General features: G+C 39.8%; 1 protein-coding gene across 1 annotated transcript in view; it reads left to right on the top strand.

Annotated features, from left to right (window-relative positions):
* Positions 1-6,578: 6,578 nt before the first annotated feature.
* The window catches only part of LOC126176644 (integrator complex subunit 9), a 129,264-nt gene continuing 115,635 nt past the window's right edge, over positions 6,579-20,207 (top strand). The window contains exons 1-4 of the mRNA XM_049923805.1: positions 6,579-6,813; positions 7,011-7,202; positions 7,292-7,494; positions 15,862-16,063. Coding sequence (XP_049779762.1) covers positions 6,805-6,813; positions 7,011-7,202; positions 7,292-7,494; positions 15,862-16,063 — 606 coding nt within the window. The 5' untranslated portion in view covers positions 6,579-6,804. The remainder of the gene's footprint in view (positions 6,814-7,010; positions 7,203-7,291; positions 7,495-15,861; positions 16,064-20,207) is intronic.

The following is a 20,207-nucleotide window of genomic DNA, read 5'->3' as shown; positions in this document are numbered from 1 at the left end:
CTGATATTGAGAAGGCTATCTTCACTTACAGTGAAAATGTGCTTAATTCATTAGACAAACAATTGCAGGCAACTGGTATATTTTGTGATCTGTCAAAGGCATTTGACTGTGTAAATCACAATATCCTTTTAAGTAAACTAGAATATTATAGTGTAACAGGAAATGCTGCAAAATGGTTCAAATCTTATATCTCTGGCAGGAAACAAAGGGTGTTATTAGGAAAGAGACATGTATCAAGCTATCAGGCATCATCCAACTGGGAACTAATTACATGTGGGGTCCCACAAGGTTCCATTTTGGGGCCCTTACTTTTCCTTGCGTATATCAATGACCTTTCATCAGTAACATTACCAGATGCCAAGTTTGTTTTGTTTGCCGATGATACAAACATTGCAATAAATAGCAAATCAAGTGTAGTCTTAGAAAGATCAGCCAATAAAATATTTGTGGACATTAATCACTGATTCCTAGCCAATTCTTTGTCACTAAACTTTGAAAAAACACACTACATGCAGTTCAGAACTTGTAAGGGGTGTCCCAAGAGTATATGCCTAACATACGATGACAAGAAGATAGAAGAAGTGGACAGTGTTTTAATTCTTGGGATTACAGCTTGATAATAAATTCAACTGGGAGGAGCACACCACAGAACTGCTGAAGCGTCTTAACAAATCTCTGTTTGCAATGCGAATTTTGTCAGACATAGGGGATATAAAAATGAAAAAGCTGGCATACTATGCTTACTTTCATTCCATAATGTCATATGGGATTATTTTTTGGGGTAATTCATCAAGCCAAGCTAAAGTTTTCCGGGCACAAAAACGTGCAGTAAGAATTATATGTGGTGTGAACTCAAGAACATCCTGCAGAAGCCTGTTTAAGGAACTAGGGATACTAACTACAGCTTCCCAATATATTTATTCCTTAATGAAATTTGTCATTAAAAATATATCACTTTTTCAAACCAACAGCTCAATTCATGGAATCAATACTAGAAATAAGAATAATCTTCACAAGGATTTAAAGTCACTTAGTCTTGTACAAAAAGGTGTGTATTATTCAGGAGCACACATTTTCAATAACTTGCCAGCAGCCATAAAAAGCTTAACAACCAATGAAATTCAGTTTAAGAGAAGCCTAAAGGATTTATTGGTGGCCAACTCCTTCTACTCCATTGATGAATTTCTTAGTAAAACCAACTGATTTGTATATAAGTACAACATAACTTCTGCACAATTTCAGTGCAGTAATGTGTTCACTGAAAATTTGTGTGTCTGTGTCTGTGTGTGTGTGTGTGTGTGTGTGGTTGTGTGTAAGTACAATCTAACTTCTGCACCATTTCAGTGCAGTAATGTGTTTATTGTAAATAAGTATTACAGTAGTTGTATTACATGTTTATTACCTTATAAATAAATAAAAAACTTTTTATTTTAAATTTAGTGCATTAGTATTTGTAAAATGACTCTTAGTGTTCATTAAAAAATGACGATCATTCCACTTGGGACCTGTGGAATGGTACATTAGCTTATTTGTTTTAGTTGTAAATATTTGTCATGTATTGTTGTTTTTCTCACATGTTCCACATCCTGGAGGACCTCCTCACTACGGATCAATTAGAATGAAAGTAAATCTAATCTATTCTAAAGCTTCCTCTGGCAGTTATAGTCCAAATCATGTTGCTGGATGTTTTGAGAAACAGAAACATCACTATGCAAAATTTGAATACCCTTACATTGACATTTTGAAGCGGTAGTTTTCTGAGAAAGGTTACTGCAGCAAGCATTATTTGAGTATATTCAATATGAATGACAAAATACGTTTGTTGCTATGCCACTAACCACTTAATAACTGTTCATTAATATAATATTTGTGGATTTATTTAATATATTAGTATATATATATATATATATATATATATATTGCACTTTATTTATTTATGAGTGAACATGGAGACATATACTAGACTGTTAACTTCTCAGATGACACTGTAAAATATTTGTATGGGGAGAGTAATTTCACCACATGATTGGCTGATAGCATCATTGCAATTCCTGGCAACATGAAGCAGTTACCAATTTTCGAAAACAGTGTGCAAATGAGCATTGATCGAAATAATACTTGACTCATGTCAATCTACATACACTGTTGTGAAGAATGATTGCAGGAAGACAAAGTATCATAATTATGTAGCATATCAATTGGGACACATTACAGATTATATACTTACATTTTAGACACTTTTTAACTCCATAGATTCTAATAAAAGATTTATCTTTTACTTCGTTTCTGAGGATAAGGGGATTTTGAATTCCCTGCATGAACCTGTTAGAAACTTTTCACCAGAAAAAAACTTCATTCTGAATTCTAGACAGGGATTTGCAGTCTACAGGAAAAGTTTCACTTTTAGTATCATGATAGTGAATTATACAGTTTGCCTTTAATTCGCTCTTTTTATGAACCACATATTCCAATGTGGAGTAAATGTATGGGCACACAAGCATATGTCCCAGAAGACACTGCTGTAAGATCAATTGATTCTTATTTGGTCCTGTTAAATTTCATTCTGTACAAAGATTATATTATAATCTGGGAAAAGTCAGATGGTACAATATTTCATGGAGAAAAACAAACAACACTGTCAAAAATACACATACAAGATATATAATATTACATGCGAGGTCTCAAGAAAAACAACAGGCCGGCCGGTGTAACCGAGCGGTTCTAGGCGCTTCAGTCTTTAACTGCGCGATCGCTACGGTCGCAGGTTCGAATCCTGCCTAGGGCATGGATGTGTGTGATGTCCTTAGGTTAGTTAGGTTTAAGTAGGTCTAAGTTCTATGGGACTGATGACCTCAGATGTTAAGTCCCATAGTGCTCAGAGCCATTTGAACCATTTTTTTTTGAAAAACAACAATATTGTAGATAATATTCATTCAAGCTATACAATATTACATACATTAGCATACAGTATTACAACATCATTTATAAAATAATGCATCATTTATAAAAATTACAGTTCTAAATATTCAGTTTAATTATATACACTATTGTTTAGGAGGAACTTTTTCTTTTCATGAATACATTAGGGCTGTCAATGTCCTTTTTTATTGTCAGTGGGAGCTTATTATAAGTTCTTATTTCGTATTGGTTACCTCATTTCAGTACAATATTGAGAGTTGTTGAGTCTTTGTGGACACTTGGCTTCTGCCTTCTGTCATGACTGTGAATATCACCATTGGTTAGAAGGGCTTTTCTGTTGTTGATTACAAGTATCCTGTGAGTACTAATGTCCAAAGGGTCTTGAGTATTATGACTGATTTATAACGCCACAGACCTACCTAACAGCTCATTTTAGTAATTTAAAATTTTTTCCCCTTTTGCAGTATTTCCTCAGAATTTCAAATCACACAAGATCAGTGAGTCGAAATACACGAGATATGACAACTTTATTATTTCTCTGTCAACACAGGGTGCAACAGGTAGTAGTACAAGACATGCCAACTTAAGTTTCTTGAGCAGGTGACTAATTTATTCATTCCATCTTCATTTATTATCCATTTGTATGCCTAGAAATCTTATACATGAATTTTCATTTATTTTCTGGCCATTGAACTCATTGAAGATGCTGAAGCTTGTTATTTGCTATCTGAAACTAAATTAATTTTATTTTGGAATAAAGGTTTAATGATAGGCTATTTGCTGTGAATCGTTTGTGTACTTGTGTTATAGTTTCAGTTGTAATCTGCATTGAGAATTTCACACCTTTGATCAAAATACGTGTATCATCAGTGAATGTTCCTATATTTTCCTTGTTATTTATTGACGTTGGTAGGTCCAGGTCATTAATGTACGCTATGAAGTTCACTTGCTCAAAGATTGACCCTTGGAGAACAATGAACATAATACACTCCTGGAAACTGAAATAAGAACACCGTGAATTCATTGTCCCAGGAAGGGGAAACTTTATTGGCACATTCCTGGGGTCAGATACATCACATGATCACACTGACAGAACCACAGGCACATAGACACAGGCAACAGAGCATGCACAATGTCGGCACTAGTACAGTGTATATCCACCATTCGCAGCAATGCAGGCTGCTATTCTCCCATGGAGACGATCGTAGAGATGCTGGATGTAGTCCTGTGGAACGGCTTGCCATGCCATTTCCACCTGGCGCCTCAGCGCCTCAGTTGGACCAGCGTTCGTGCTGGACGTGCAGACTGTGTGAGACGACGCTTCATCCAGTCCCAAACATGCTCAATGGGGGACAGATCCGGAGATCTTGCTGGCCAGGGTAGTTGACTTACACCTTCTAGAGCACGTTGGGTGGCACGGGATACATGCGGACGTGCATTGTCCTGTTGGAACAGCAAGTTCCCTTGCCGGTCTAGGAATGGTAGAACGATGGGTTCGATGACGGTTTGGATGTACCGTGCACTATTCAGTGTCCCCTCGACGATCACCAGTGGTGTACAGCCAGTGTAGGAGATCGCTCCCCACACCATGATGCCGGATGTTGGCCCTGTGTGCCTCGGTCATATGCAGTCCTGATTGTGGCGCTCACCTGCACGGCGCCAAACACGCATACGACCATCATTGGCACCAAGGCAGAAGCGACTCTCATCGCTGAAGACGACACGTCTCCATTCGTCCCTCCATTCACGCCTGTCGCGACACCACTGGAGGCGGGCTGCACGATGTTGGGGCGTGAGCGGAAGACGGCCTAACTGTGTGCGGGACCGTAGCCCAGCTTCATGGAGACGGTTGCGAATGGTCCTCGCCGATACCCCAGGAGCAACAGTGTCCCTAATTTGCTGGGAAGTGGCGGTGCGGTCCCCTACGGCACTGCGCAGGATCCTACGGTCTTGGCGTGCATCCGTGCGTCGCTGCGGTCCGGTCCCAGGTCGACGGGCACGTGCACCTTCCGCCGACGACTGGCGACAACATCGATGTACTGTGGAGACCTCACGCCCCACGTGTTGAGCAATTCGGCGGTACGTCCACCCGGCCTCCCGCATGCCCACTATACGCCCTCGCTCAAAGTCCGTCAACTGCACATACGGTTCACGTCCACGCTGTCGCGGCATGCTACCAGTGTTAAAGACTGCGATGGAGCTCCGTATGCTACGGCAAACTGGCTGACACTGACGGCGGCGGTGCACAAATGCTGCGCAGCTAGCGCCATTCGACGGCCAACACCGCGGTTCCTGGTGTGTCCGCTGTGCCGTGCGTGTGATCATTGCTTGTACAGCCCTCTCGCAGTGTCCGGAGCAAGTATGGTGGGTCTGACACACCGGTGTCAATGTGTTCTTTTTTACATTTCCAGGAGTGTAGTTGCTAGTCTCATTTTATTGTTTCACCAGTACCTGATAGGGCAACTCCTTTTTTCTGTTGTGTAAGTAAGATTCTAGTCAAGCAAGCAATTAGTCGTTGATGCCATAGAGTGGAAGTTTTCTCACTAATGTGATATGTTTTACCCAGTCAGAAGCGTTGGCAAAGTTTCAGAAATCTCCGTAGGATATTTTCTACAGTTCAGCTCATCTAGAATTTATTTTATAAAACTAAATATTGCTCCCTCTGGGGAGAATCCTCTGCGACAGCTGAGCCAGGAGTGTGTCAGTAACTCATCTTGTGTTAGGTTTTACACAGCGTGCAGTACAGTAGCCTCTAAAATATTTTTGAAAGAAATGGCATTGGAGAGATAAGCCGATAAATAATACATGTTTGGCACCATCTTCGCGTATTGGAACCACTGTCCTCTATCAACTTAACACAATGTTCTGAGCAATTTCTTCTGTAGAATAAATATTTTTTTCATTTTGTCTACATTGCTTCAATAGAGTATGGCATGGTACAGTACTGAGGGAATGTGTGCTGACAATCCCTTGTGCTGGTAAATCTAATGAGAGAAATTACAAAACGCAAAGGATGTGTGACTAATAATGTTAGTTAAGTCTGCAACGATATTTTTAAATACAGTATTCCCGTTTGCCATAGGATCAACTGCTGTTATTCTTTCTGTTAAAGAATTAGAAGCCATTGCCTTCTTATCTCGATCGTTGTAATTCCTGGTATTAACTTTCTGCGAGTGTATGTGAGTCCTATATATTCTAGTAAATTCAGCAATGAACGCCCGAAAGCGCTAACATGTACCAACCAGTTTACAATTAGCTATATACTCATGGACGACAAACGCTGTATTGAACGAGCAGCTGAATCGATCACAATTTGCTCGTTAGATTTGTGGCGATCGCCTGTCTGCGCGCTACTATTTGTTTCCGTAGATGTGACTGTTGCCCATACATTTAAGCAATGTTGTCCAAACCTCGGTTCCAACTTCCAGGTTTGGCGTACGGTATATCTCATTTCTGCGCATATCTGCTGACGACGCGCTACTATCTCTTGGCAGATGTTACATGCTCAAACTTTCTTGCGCAGAAAGAACATTGTGTGCAGAGGACTCTATCTTCAATAAACTCACCCTCAACCATTCTTGCGCAGGTATAGTTGCGCAAGTATTCAGTTTCTTGTGTGACCAGTGAGCTCTGTACTGTAGTGGTAAAGATGATCTCTTCCGGCGGCTACACTCAGGGAGCTTAATACTTAAGTCTTTACCACTGTTGTCTTTAATACCGCGAGTTGTGAAAAATTTGGTGTTGTGTGCTGTTTGCGTGTGTGTGTGAAAAGATGTAGAGGAAAGTACTCTTTGTTGGATTGGTTTAGCTGTCAGGATGTGTTGTACAAAGCATGCAGACTTGAAACGTTGAAAAAACAACTGCAATTTTTGACAGTTACTGAAAATGAAGCTTGTGAGTGTTAACATTTATCAGTGTTGGAATAACTTATAAGTTTTTTTATATTTGTGTCATAATTTTTGCCCAGAACTGGGTGGGTGTCGAATTTATGTTTTTTATTCTGATTAATTAAATATTATGTAGAATTTTTTAAAATAACATGTTGAAATTTTTGTTCTCTAGTGTAAAGTAGATTATTTACTATTTTGCAGTATTGCTTGAGCAGCGATCCTAACAAGCCTTGCCATATATTGAGGTTCAAGGAAATCACATTAATGCTTGACTGTGGCTTGTCAGCTCAGACAGTTCTTAATTTTTTACCTTTGCCATTAGTACCGAGTGCAAGGCTAAGTAATTTGCCAGGATGGATGCCAAGAGATGTGTCCGATCCGCAGTTGGAGGGAGTATGTATCTTCTGTTGTTGTTTTCTATCTTTAGATCTGTCGCGTGTATGAATTAATCCAGGACTCTCATAACTATGTTTCCATTCCAGGAACTGAAAGAGTGTTGTGGAAGAGTTTTTGTGGACTCTGCACCGGAATTTTTCCCACCACAACCGAAGATTGTAGATTTTGCTGAAGTTGATGTTATACTTATATCAAATTATTTATGTATGTTAGCTCTCCCTTTTATTACTGAAGGCACAGGATTTGCTGGGGTTGTATATGCCACAGAACCGACCCTCCAAATTGGAAGGTAAGAAATAGTGAGTCAGTTGATTTTCAAATATATTTAATCAGATGTTTTCAGCAGACAGCAAGATTAGCTAATAATGTTTCAATGTAACAAGGAAATGGGAACAGAATTTCTTTTTTTAGCCACTATATTTACAAACAGTAGGCATATTTAACTGATTGCAAACTGACAACACCTCAAAATCCTGCACCGGAACTGTAAGCACATTTGAATGAAAACATTTGATAGTCAGTTTCAAAGGCAATGTCCCTCATGAAAATGGCTGTGGTACATACACCAAGTTACAAATGGAGCTAAAACTCTACAGAAATTCATGCATGTTTCTTATGTACATTCTGTCTGTACGTTCTGTTTCTACTCCACCCATCACTGTATGAGTGCGGCAGCAACATCTTTAAAAACTATGTAACTGTGAAGAATGTCTCTTCCTATTCACATGATTGTGAATGGGGCTGGGGTGCTGTTCAGCAGTAAGTATGATGATATTGAATAATGCATTTGTTTTTTTAAGGACCAATTTCAGTTTAATACAATATTCTTTACCATGGGAAAGAGTGTATGCTTGGTAACAATACAATAATAAACTGGATAACTGTGTAACACATTACTAAGGGTGAAAATAACTGACAATTTAACTACAAAGTGTAAAAGTTAAAACATAAGGGCTTCCTCTAGGCAGTTCATATTATTTAGGTGTAGTGAACCAAATTGTGAGGAAAGTGTTTTTAGTCTAATCTCCCACAATATAAAACACTTAAAAAGGTCCTGGGAATGCAGTTTACGGAGCTACGCACACATTCAGTATTTCAGAACCCAATCATTATGTTATTCTTAAGGAAAATATTATTGGTACTATTCAGGGGATTTTAAATGGTGTTGTTGTTGTTGTTGTTGTTGTGGTTGTGGTCTTCAGTCCTGAGACTGGTTTGATGCAGCTCTCCATGCTACTCTATCCTGAGCAAGCTTCTTCATCTCCCAGTACTTATTGCAACCTACATCCTTCTGAATCTGCGTAGTGTATTCATCTCTTGGTCTCCCTCTACGATTTTTACCCTCCACCCTACCCCCCAATGCTAAATTTGTGATCCCTTAATGCCTCAGAACATGTCCTACCAACCAGTCCCTTCTTCTTGTCAAGTTGTGCCACAAACTCTTCTCCCCAATTCTATTAAATATCTCCTCATTAGTTATGTGATCTACCCATCTAATCTTCAGCATTCTCCTGTAGCACCACATTTCGAAAGTTATCGTCCATGTTTCACTTCCATACATGGCTACACTCCAAACAAATACTTTCAGAAACGACTTCCTGACATTTAAATCTATACTCGATGTTAACAAATTTCTCTTCTTCAGAAACGCTTTCCTTGCCATTGCTAGTCTACATTTTATATCCTCTCTACTTCGACCATCATCAGTTATTTTGCTTCCCAAATAGCAAAACTCCTTTACTACTTCAAGTGTGTCATTTCCTAATCTAATTCCCTCAGCATCACCTGACTTAATTCGACTACATTCCATTATCCTTGTTTTGCTTTTGTTGATGTTCATCTTATATCCTACTTTCAAGACACTGTCCATTCCGTTCAACTGCTCTTCCAAGTCCTTTGCTGTCTCTGACAGAACTACAATGTCATCGGCAAACCTCAAAAGTTTTTATTTCTTCTCCATGGGTTTTTATACCTACACCAAATTTTTCTTTTGTTTCCTTTATTGCTTCCTCAATATACAGATTGAACAACATTGGGGAGAGCCTACAACCCTGTCTCACTCCCTTCCCAACCGCTGCTTCCCTTTCATGTTCCTCGACTCTTATAACTGCCATCTGGTTTCTGTGCAAATTGTAAATAGCCTTTCGCTCCCTGTATTTTACCCCTGCCATCTTTAAAATGTGAAAGAGAGTCTTCCAGTCAACATTGTCAAAAGCTTTCTCTAAGTGTACAAATGCTAGAAACGTAGGTTTGCCTTTCTTTAGTCTAGCTTCTAAGGCAAGTCGTAAGGTCAGTATTGCCTCACGTGTTCCACATTTCTATGGAATCCAAACTGATCTTTACCGAGGTCGGCTTCTACCAGTTTTTCCATTCGTTTGTAAAGAATTTGTGTAAGTATTTTGCAGCCATGAGTTATTAAACTGATAGTTCGGTAATTTTCACACGTGTCAACACCTGCTTTCTTTGGGATTGCAGTTATTATATTCTTCTTGAAGTCTGAGGGTATTTCGCCTGTCTCATACATCGTGCTCACCAGAGGTATAGCAATAAATATAATTCCTGTACATGTCAGTGTTACAGTGGTATTCATCCAATGTATACTTATACAGCTCTCATTGCATAAATAATTTTTTTTTAAAGATATAGCTATGGCACCACATTTCTCAAGATTTCATGTCACATTCATTGGCTTCCATTGCAAGCTGGAGCATGGACTATGCTACAGATCGATCTCACCTTGACCTACATAAAAAAGCTGTACAAGCAAAATAACTATTGTCAACATTCAGTTAAACTGAACATGCTGACGTAAGATGTTGACTTCATCCCATGATGTAATCGTGTTGTGATGTTATGAGTTGCACGTACAAAAAGAAGACAACAAAATACTGACAGATTTTTTGCTTTCCCTGTGTATTATTTTTTGGAAAGTAGATTGTGGTGACAGATTGATACATAGTGTAGCCCAAAGTGTAAGGTATGTGGAAAGGCAACAATTTGGTTGTGAATTGGCAAAGCCAATCAGTTTTAGTCCTAATTATCTCACTTGTGGTGACATCCAGTTCTGTAGTCTAGCCCAAGGTCTAGGGTAGGTTGAAAAGTGTCAGGTTGTGAATTGGCAAAACAGTATCAAAGGCTTCATTTAATGTCAGCTTTCTCTTCTCTCTCTCTTTTTCCGCATATAATAATTCACGCTACAACATTGTTACATTGCAGGTATACGAATGACGAGTATTTAGGGTCAACTACTACTCTGTTCCCTGCTCTCAGTTAAATTAACACATGGTACCAGTAAGGCTAGAGTGTTTTTTGGGATATAAAATAGCAGCTGTGTCTCATTTACATCATACAACTCATGGTTGCAAGTAAGAGTGAAAACCACAGTACATATGTCGTTTATACTGCAAAAACATTCTAATGTATTAAGGGGGATAAATGTCTATCTCAGTATTTCCTCAAAATTCTTCATATTTTAGAAGCAGTGTACTACTCTGTCTCAGTATTTCCTCAGAATTCTTCATATTTCAGAAGCAGTGTACTACAAATACAGAGGCCCGTCCTCTTTACTTTTTTTAATTTTGCACTTGGAGTCGGGACAGGTTCCATCAGACTGGACAGAAGCAGTAATCACACCAATCTTTAAACATGGAAACAGAAAAGATTGTAACAACTACAGAGGTATCTCTTTAATCAGTGTTGTGGGTAAAATCTTCTCAGGTATTGTTGAAAGGAAAGTGCGAGTATTAGTTGAGGACCAATTGGATGAAAATCAGTGTGGGTTTAGGCCTCTTAGAGGTTGTCAGGACCAGATCTTTAGCTTACAGCAAATAATGGAGAAGTGTTATGAGTGGAACAGGGAATTGTATCTATGCTTTATAGATCTAGAAAAGGCATATGACCGGGTTCCTAGGAGGAAGTTATTGTCTGTCCTACAAGATTATGGAATAGGAGGCAAACTTTTCAAGCAATTAAAGGTCTTTACATGGATAGTCAGGCAGCAGTTAGAGTTGACGGTAAATTGAGTTCATGGTTCAGAGTAGTTTCAGGGGTAAGACAAGGCTGCAACCTGTCTCCACTGTTGTTCATATTATTTATGGATCATATGTTGAAAACAATAGACTGGCTGGGTGAGATTACGATATGTGAACACAAAATAAGCAGTCTTGCATATGCGGATGACTTAGTTGTGATGGCAGATTCGATTGAAAGTTTGCAAAGTAATATTTCAGAGCTAGATCAGAAATGTAAGGACTATGGTATGAAGATTAGCATCTCCAAAACGAAAATAATGTCAGTGGGAAAGAAATATAAACAGATTGAGTGCCAAATAGGAGGAACAAAGTTAGAACAGGTGGACGGTTTCTAGTACTTCGGATGCATATTCTCACAGGATGGCAACATAGTGAAAGAACTGGAAGCGAGGTGTAGCAAAGCTAATGCAGTGAGCGCTCAGCTACGATCTACTCTCTTCTGCAAGAAGGAAGTCAGTACCAAGACTAAGTTATCTGTGCACCATTCAATTTTTCGACCAACTTTGTTGTATGGGAGTGAAAGCTGGGTGGATTCTGGTTACCTTATCAACAAGGTTGAGGTTACGGATATGAAAGTAGCTAGGATGATTGCAGGTACTAGTAGATGGGAACAATGGCAGGAGGGTGTCCACAATGAGGAAATCAAAGAAAAACTGGGAATGAACTCTATAGATGTAGCAGTCAGGGCGAACAGGCTTAGATGGTGGGGTCATGTTACACGCATGGGAGAAGCAAGGTTACCCAAGAGACTCATGGATTCAGCAGTAGAGGGTAGGAGGAGTCGGGGCAGACCGAGGAGAAGGTACCTGGATTCGGTTAAGAATGATTTTGAAGTAATAGGTTTAACATCAGAAGAGGCACCAATGTTAGCACTGAATAGGGGATCATGGAGGAACTGTATAAGGGGGGCTATGCTCCAGACTGAACGCTGAAAGGCATAATCAGTCTTAAATGATGATGATGATGCACTTAGTTAATGAATGGCGTAGCTCCTCTAGTAAACTCCATGAGCACATAAATTTCTTGTGCCCTGTATGTCAAAGTATGAAGCATTTGCTTGTGCTGAGCTTGTTGACAGTAGTTATTAGCCTGTAATAACTGACCACAATATTATTTTGCATGCCCTCCCATGGCTGTTAAGGAAAACAGTATTGTGGTAAGAAAAATGTCACAGTGTGAATGCTTTTGGGACAAGCGTGCATATGCTATCAAGTGGTACAGCAAATCCTCTTGAAATATCATTGTAAAAACTCGTCATAAGCCAACTGAAGCACCCTCACTCCCAGGTGCAATATTATTGTGGTCAACTAATAGATAAAGATCAGTTTGTGTTGCCAAGATATAGGTGCTATATCCTTGCATACTTTCACAATTTGTTGTGACCAACGAATACACAGGGTAAGGAAGTTGATGATATGCAGGAAAAAATACAAACTTTCTGAACTACAAAAAATTACTACATAATGAAAGTTAGTATTACTTCTAAGGTTTCTGGAGACACCATGGTACCTGTGCCGGTTTGTGACAATAGATACACCTGCATCTATTGGCAGTTTTATAGTAGAAGTGACAAGACGAACCTTGTTTTTTACAGTTACAGTGGATGTGGTGCAGTTGCTTGCTGTATCTACCTCAACCAAATGCGTAATATGATTTTGTATATGTGTAAATGGTAAAGCCACAGTCTTGTTGTTCACCTGTAGTTGACAATTGTTTTCACCTGCGGCTGTTTGTACTTTGCAGTTGGAAGCAGGCAACATGGCTACCCGTAAACAGGGATATTCTTGCTCTTATCTGCTACTTAGTGACTTGGACATGGAATGCACCTGTGCCACTTCATCACTGCAGCTTAAAATGTGAGAAGAAATTTCGATAGTATTTCAAACTCTCATTCTTCTTCAGGTTAGAAAGGAAAGGTCAAGTGCCTTGTCAGCATTGTGTTTCATGCAGTCACCTGCCACTCCACACTTTGTGTTAAGGATAAATCAGTGGTCTGTTCTCTCCCTCTTTCCTTTAACTGCTCAGAAGTTTTCATTTTTGTGTGTTGTTGTTGTTTGAATCCATCGTAAAATGTGTCGAACTAAGAAGCTAAACAAATTTTAAGTATCTAAATTGTCTGTATAAATTAATACAGTTGCAGCATCCCCCATCAGCACTTCTTGATGTATGTTTCAGTGACAAGTCTGTCATTGGTAACTATGGGGAGTACATGTTGTTCACAATATTTGCTGGTTTTGATACATTATAGTTTTTTTGGTGGTTAAATGAATCTCTAAATTCCTGGCATGAACAAGGTTTGCTTCATGCTAGATAAACTGGAGATGAAACACAATAAATAATCAAGGTTGTAGGATAGCAGGCTATATAATCCAAGGAATAATCCTCCAAATAGCATCATGCACAACTTCAAAATCACTTCAGATATGTGTAGTCAGGTAATCCATGATATTTATGCTGCAGTTTGGTATTCCTGTGGCTAACGCCAATGCATTATAATAGATGAGCTCAGCATGAGATGAATTACAGCAAAGTTCTTTCTTAATGTTTTGAATGTTATAATTAAAAAAAGGTTCAGTTATGTATTAAACTGCAAGCATCTCTTTGAGATGACTGAAATTTCCTGTGCATGGTCATAACTCACATTAAAATGCAGCAGCAATCTTGACAGTGTACTGAAAGTGGAGGAACAGGTGGACTTAATTTGGGAGAAACAGACATAAATCCATTGTTGGCAATTCTTATTAATATTTCCCATGGTTTCTCTAAATCAATTAAAAAACACCCAGAATCATAAACCCCTCACCTCATTCAGATTCACTTATGACATCTTTGTGATCTGGATTGAGGGTGAGGACATCCTGTCCACATTCCCCCAGAACCTCAACAGCTTCTCCCCCATTCGCTTCACTTGGTCCTACACATCCAAACAAGCCACCTTCCTAGATGTTGACCTCCAACACAAAGATGGCGACATCGGTACCTCCGTCCATATCAAATCTACTAACCACCAGCAATACCTCCACTTCGACAGCAGCCACCCATTCTATACCAAGAAGTTCCTTCTACCTAGCCACTCATGGCCGTCACGTCTGCAAGGACGAGCGGTCCCCCTTGAAATATACCGAGGTTCTCACTGAAGCCTTTACAGACGATAATTATCCTCCCAACCCTGTACAAAAACAAATCTCCTGTTCCTTATCTTTCCAGTCACCCACCATCTCCCAAAGTCTCACATTGCAGCCACAGAGGAGCATTCCCATTGTAAATCAGTACCACCCATGACTGGAGCAAGTGCATTACATTTCTTTGCCAGGGTTTCGACTACCTTTCGTGCCATGAAATGAGAACTGTCCTGTGCCCACTATCCTTTTCACACCTCCCACAGTGGTATTCCACTGTCCACCAAACCTACACAGTATACTCGTACATCCCTACACAACCCCTGATCCCGTCCCCTTACCTCAAGGCTCATATTCCTGTAATAGACCTAGATGCAAGACCACAAACATCACCCACCCAACAAAGGCAGGGCTATCTTTGAAACCAATTGTGTGAAGTGCAAACTAAACTGCAACCCTTGTGCTGTGTTCTATGTGGACATGACAACCCTGTCTTCGTGAATGCCCACCAACATACTGTGGCCAAGAAATAACTGGACCACCCTGTTGCTACCACCATCACCCTACACGACATTATTTATTTCAGTGACTGCTTCACAGCCTGTGCCATATGGGTTCTTCCCACCAATACCCATCTTTCTGTAACCCTCCTGGCCCCAACCTTTGTTAGTCATTGTTCTCACGCATCTAGCCCCTTCCCTGTTCCCATTCCAGCACTACACAGCCCTCCATTCCACCAATGAATCCTGTCTTTTTACTTCTCTCAGACTCTCAGACTTTTCCGCTGCCCCCCCCCCCCCCCTCGCCCACCCCCCTGCCCTCCGTCTTACCTCATGACTGCACCTAGCTGACCTACTCTCCATCTCGTACCAGCACACTCCCAGCAACGCATTACCATCCCGCACTCCTACACTGCCATTTCTCCCCCTCTCTGCCCTAGCCTCCTCCTTACCCCTAGCCAGTTGCCTCTCCCATCATGCAGTGCTGCTGCTGCTCGTAGTCTGCCTTTAGCTGCCAGTGACTGGCTGTGTGAGACAGTTGAGTTTGCACATACGCGTGTGTGTGTGTGTGTGTGTGTGTGTGTGTGTGTGTGTGTGTGAGTGAGTGTGTGAGACAGCTTCTCTGCTATATGGTGAGTAGCATTTACCCATTTCATAATATTGTTGCATTCCATGCTGGATTTTTCATTGTTTGAAGACACAGATAAGAGTATAAATTAGGGTAGTGTCATTACTTACGTGTTTCGTAGACCAGTAATGGCACCATTCACAGTGAAGTGTGATGGGAATGTGGGGGGGGGGGGGGGGGGGGGGCATCCTTCTGTAAGGTGAGCAGCAATCTGTCCTTTCCATAATACTGTCTTAAGAGTGCTTGTTCGAATAAGGCAGTCACATTTTGAAAAGTTACTTAGGATTTTATCATACTTGTCAACATTCAGTTAATTTAATTTTGTCATTGTATGTTGTGATTGATCTTTTCTTATTTATTTGCTTTATTTTGATGTAGGTTGTTTCTTGAAGAGCTGGTTCAACATATTGAACAAACACCAAAGGCCACAGTTGCTACACATTGGAAGGAACAGCTGCATGTCCTACCCCCACCTTTATGTGACAGTCAAAAGCCTCGAAACTGGAAGCATATTTACAATATGCAAACAGTAAATGACAGTTTATCAAGAATACAAATGGTGGGGTATAATGAGAAGTTGGTAGGTCTGTCACTTACTACATTGTATTTTTGCTATCAGAAAAAAAGTGATTGAAAACATTCGAAAATTATGCTTTACAAATAGGTATGAGAAATGGAGGATTTCTAACAAATTAGACATACAATGTTTCTATATGTTTTATTTTATCTTTATTTATTAATATGTTTGTTCAGAAATTTCCTGTACAGTATTTCATTTGGTCAGTTGTAAATATTTTATGTTTTATAATTCTACATTGTTGCTGTAGTTGTTTTTAAGCTTGGCTCAAACAAGTAGAGGAATGTGGTAAGACCTTTAGTATCAACTTGCTCAGAGTACAGTTGTACTCTGCAAACCACTGTACAGTATATTGTGCACTGTTCTAGTTTTGCCTCTTTCTGTTCCATTCACAAATTGCTCTAATGTTATTGCCATAGTCAGTTTAAGATGCAAGATTAGTAATATGTTACTTAACTCTTTTTGGAAACTGCATTCTTGAAATTTTTGCTGTGTCTTACACACCCAAGAAGAAACTGGATGAGCATCTTAGTGACAATTTCGTGTGGAACAAACCTGTTACGAAATGCGGCTCGTCTCTGAATTTTCTCTATCTCCGCTGTCAGTTTTACATAGTAAGGTGTAATGGTGACAAAAATTCCTCATGGGTTTTGTCCAATTTTCTGATTGCAGTATAAACTCAAAGACAACTACAGTTAAAGAGAAGCAGAAAATCACACAAACAGACCTCACAGAAAATATTTACTTAAACCAATGCTCTTGAAAATGAGAATAAACCCTCAAAACACATTCTAAAAATAAGTAACAGTTACAATTTTTCATTATGTAAATCATACTCTGAAATGGTTGAAATGAGTTTTCGGAGAGCTACCTCCTCGTCTATGAATTACGGTCCTATAGAATTTTACAAGTGAGTCTCCATATGAAATTTGCCTTTCTTACAAGCAGATTTGTATGTTCATGACACATTAACCCATTAGTGCTCCGATGATGGATTTTTTAAATGCATTGATAAATAGGTATTTACACTTAAAAAGCAGTGTCCTTACATTTCTAGTTTTCATGGAATATACTGTACTGTATTTGTAACATGAACTACTGTTGAGAACAAAACATCCATATATATGAAAGGGTTATACCTGTTTTTGCTTGAAAGGAAAAAGTTAAACGTGAGTACAAAATACAAATAAGAAACAAAAACAACAAATTATTTGGTATGACAGGCAGCAAAACATTAAACATAAAGAATCACATCACATTTCTTGCAAGCTGATATCTTACTGTGCTGTGCTGATATCTTACTGTTTATTCCAACACATCGTCTTCATTTGAGAGTCCATATTGTCACAACCAGATGGTTCATTCCATCGAACTGCTACATTACTGGAGTGTGGGGTTTTTCCAGGTCCTTTCAGTGGCTTCAAATACCTCCCCTATGTCTACATCTAGTCTCTGCAAATCAATGTGAGGATTCATGGCAGAAGGTACATCCCCATTGTACAGGTTACTAGGGTCTTTTACCCTTTCATTCACATATGGGGTCCGAGCAAGGTAGCGCAGGGGCTAGCACACTAGACTCACATTTGATAGGACGGTGGTTCAATCCTGCATCAGGCTGTCCTGATTTAGGTTTTCCGTGATTTCCCTAAATTGCTCCTGGCAAATGCCGGGATGGTTCCTTTGAAAGGGCTCGGCCGACTTCCTTCCCCATTCTTCCCTAATCCGATGAGACCAATGACCTAGCTGTCTCATCTCCTCCCCCAAACAACCCAACCTACATATGGGACATGGGAAGAATGATTGTTTAAAGGCCTCTGTGCATGCTGTGATTAATCTAATCTTGTCCCACAATACCTATGCAAGTGATACATAGAGGTTTGTAGTATACTTCTTCAATTGAAGCAGGTTCTTGAAATTTCATAAATAGGCTTCCTCGGGATAGTTCATGTCTATCTCCGGGTCTGCCAGTTCAGTTTCTTCAGCATCTCTGTGACATTTTGCCACATGTCAGACAAACTTGTGACTATTTGTGCTGACCACCTCTGTATACGTTCAATATCTCCCGTTAGTCCTATTCAGTACAGGTCCCACACCCTTGAGCAATATTCTGGAATGGGTTGTACAGGTTATTTATAAGCAATCTCCTTTGTAGACTGATTGCATTTCCACAGTATTCTACCAGTAAACTAAAGTCTGTCACCTACTTTATACACAAATGAGCCTATCTGATTGTCTCATTTCATGTCCCTATAGTGTGTTGCATCCGGATATTTGTATGAGTTGGCCTATTCCAACTGTGACACATTGATTTTATAGTCATAGGATTCTATGTTTTTTCATTTTGTGAAGTGCAAAATTTTACATTTCTGAACATTTAAAGGAAGTTACCAATCTTTGCGCCGTTTTGAAATCTTGTCAAGATCAGACTAAAAATTTATGCAGCTTCTTTCGGGCAATTCCCCAGGATTTTAGTTTGTAAACGAATATTTGTAGATGTAGTTATGCATTTCAGCTTTTGGTTTGCTACCCCCAACTTCAGTTCCTGTCTCATTCACTAGGAACTGGATACTATCATTGGTTCACAAACAGTCTGTACAAGCATCACAGTTGAAAATTTCCTTCTTACCTCCAAGACCTCCAGAAACATTGGCAACTGTGTATAGGTAGCCTTGGGAACTACTTCGATAGAAGCTAGTGCAATTTTCTTAAAAAAAAAATTTTGGATGGTTACAGCCTCCACTGATGATTACAGTATGGTTGGGGAGCTTATGGAAAAGTGAACTGAGCTTTGTTGAAACTGTGCAAGGCTGCTATTCTCAACCTCCCATGCCAGTTAGTGGAATGACATGAGTATGAAATCGGAGCCCAGATGAAAGGCATTGTTTTTTCCAATGTGCGCCACAGGTTGCAGTTGGTTGCATCCTGTTTCCTCAGTAGTTTCTGGAATAGCTTTGTGAACATGTCGAATGTGGTTTTCAGGGGTACACACGTATTGCACCTGTTGTTCTTTGCTGTCATTTCCCTAAGGGTACCATTATTTATCTTTTTTTTTTAGTGCCAGTGATTAATAGACTCCTACCCTTTGAGTTTGCCTTATCTTGACACAGGACAGAGCAGGTTTCGCCAAAACATGGAGTGAGTCCCACTGGCTCAGTTTCATTGAAAGGCAGCATCTGAAACCTGTTGATCATGGGGACGGTAACACACCCTTTGTCCTCCCGTGTTAAGAAGTATGGCAGGAGCCAGTGCAGTGATTACTAAATGCTCATTCCATTCCTTACTTGTTCCTGCTGCCGCTCCTTTGCGGGCTGCAATAACATGTTGACTGGAGCTAGAGTCCTCAGCATGATCATCTGTGTCAAGGGTTTCATCCCGAGTCTTTCACACATGATGATATTCAGAAGACTGCCATCATCAGGCCATTCACTTTGTACAAGAGCGTCTTCATGAGCTTCAGCCTCCGTAATGCTGCCGAAACGTGACGGCACTTTCTGGATACCATCTTGCAAGGCTTGGCCTGGTATTTTGTGTATGTGGATGAAGTCCTCGTTTTCTCCATGATGCCCAAGGAACACTTCAAATGCCTCCATACAATCTTCAAATGCCTCTGAGATGCCAATGTCTCATCAAACAACAAAGTGCTTCTTTGGAGTTAGTAAAGTGGTACTCCTGGGTCATACCATCCTCACTGATAGCTCACATCCCCTGCCTGATAAGTGCAAGCCATCCTCAATTTTTTGTGCTTTGAGATGTTAGGGGACTCTGACAATTTCTTGGCATGTTAAATTTCTTGCACTGCCACATGACACAGAAGACTCCAAATATTGAAGCAAGACTTTAGAATTGGATGCGCTAATATCTTTTATCTGATTTTCTTTACAAGTGCAGTCCTTTTTCCAGAACCCTCCCAAAAAATCCACATCTTATGTTTCATTTCCCAATACTGATTTTGCGTGTTTATCCCATTTGATATCGATAATTAGTAGTACCCCTAAATACTTACATGATGTGGTATGCTTGAGATGATCACTGCTTATCTTGTAATACAATACTATTGTTCTTCCTCCTTGTCGTGAGCTTATCTTATATCTATTCATATTTAAAGAGAGCTAAATGGGAATATTGTGCAAGTACTTCTGCATGTCCA

This window comes from Schistocerca cancellata, chromosome 1, assembly GCF_023864275.1.
Source record: "Schistocerca cancellata isolate TAMUIC-IGC-003103 chromosome 1, iqSchCanc2.1, whole genome shotgun sequence".
Lineage (NCBI taxonomy): Eukaryota > Metazoa > Arthropoda > Insecta > Orthoptera > Acrididae > Schistocerca > Schistocerca cancellata.
Note: the sequence above shows the minus strand (reverse complement) of the source record. Positions and strands in the feature narration are given on the sequence as shown.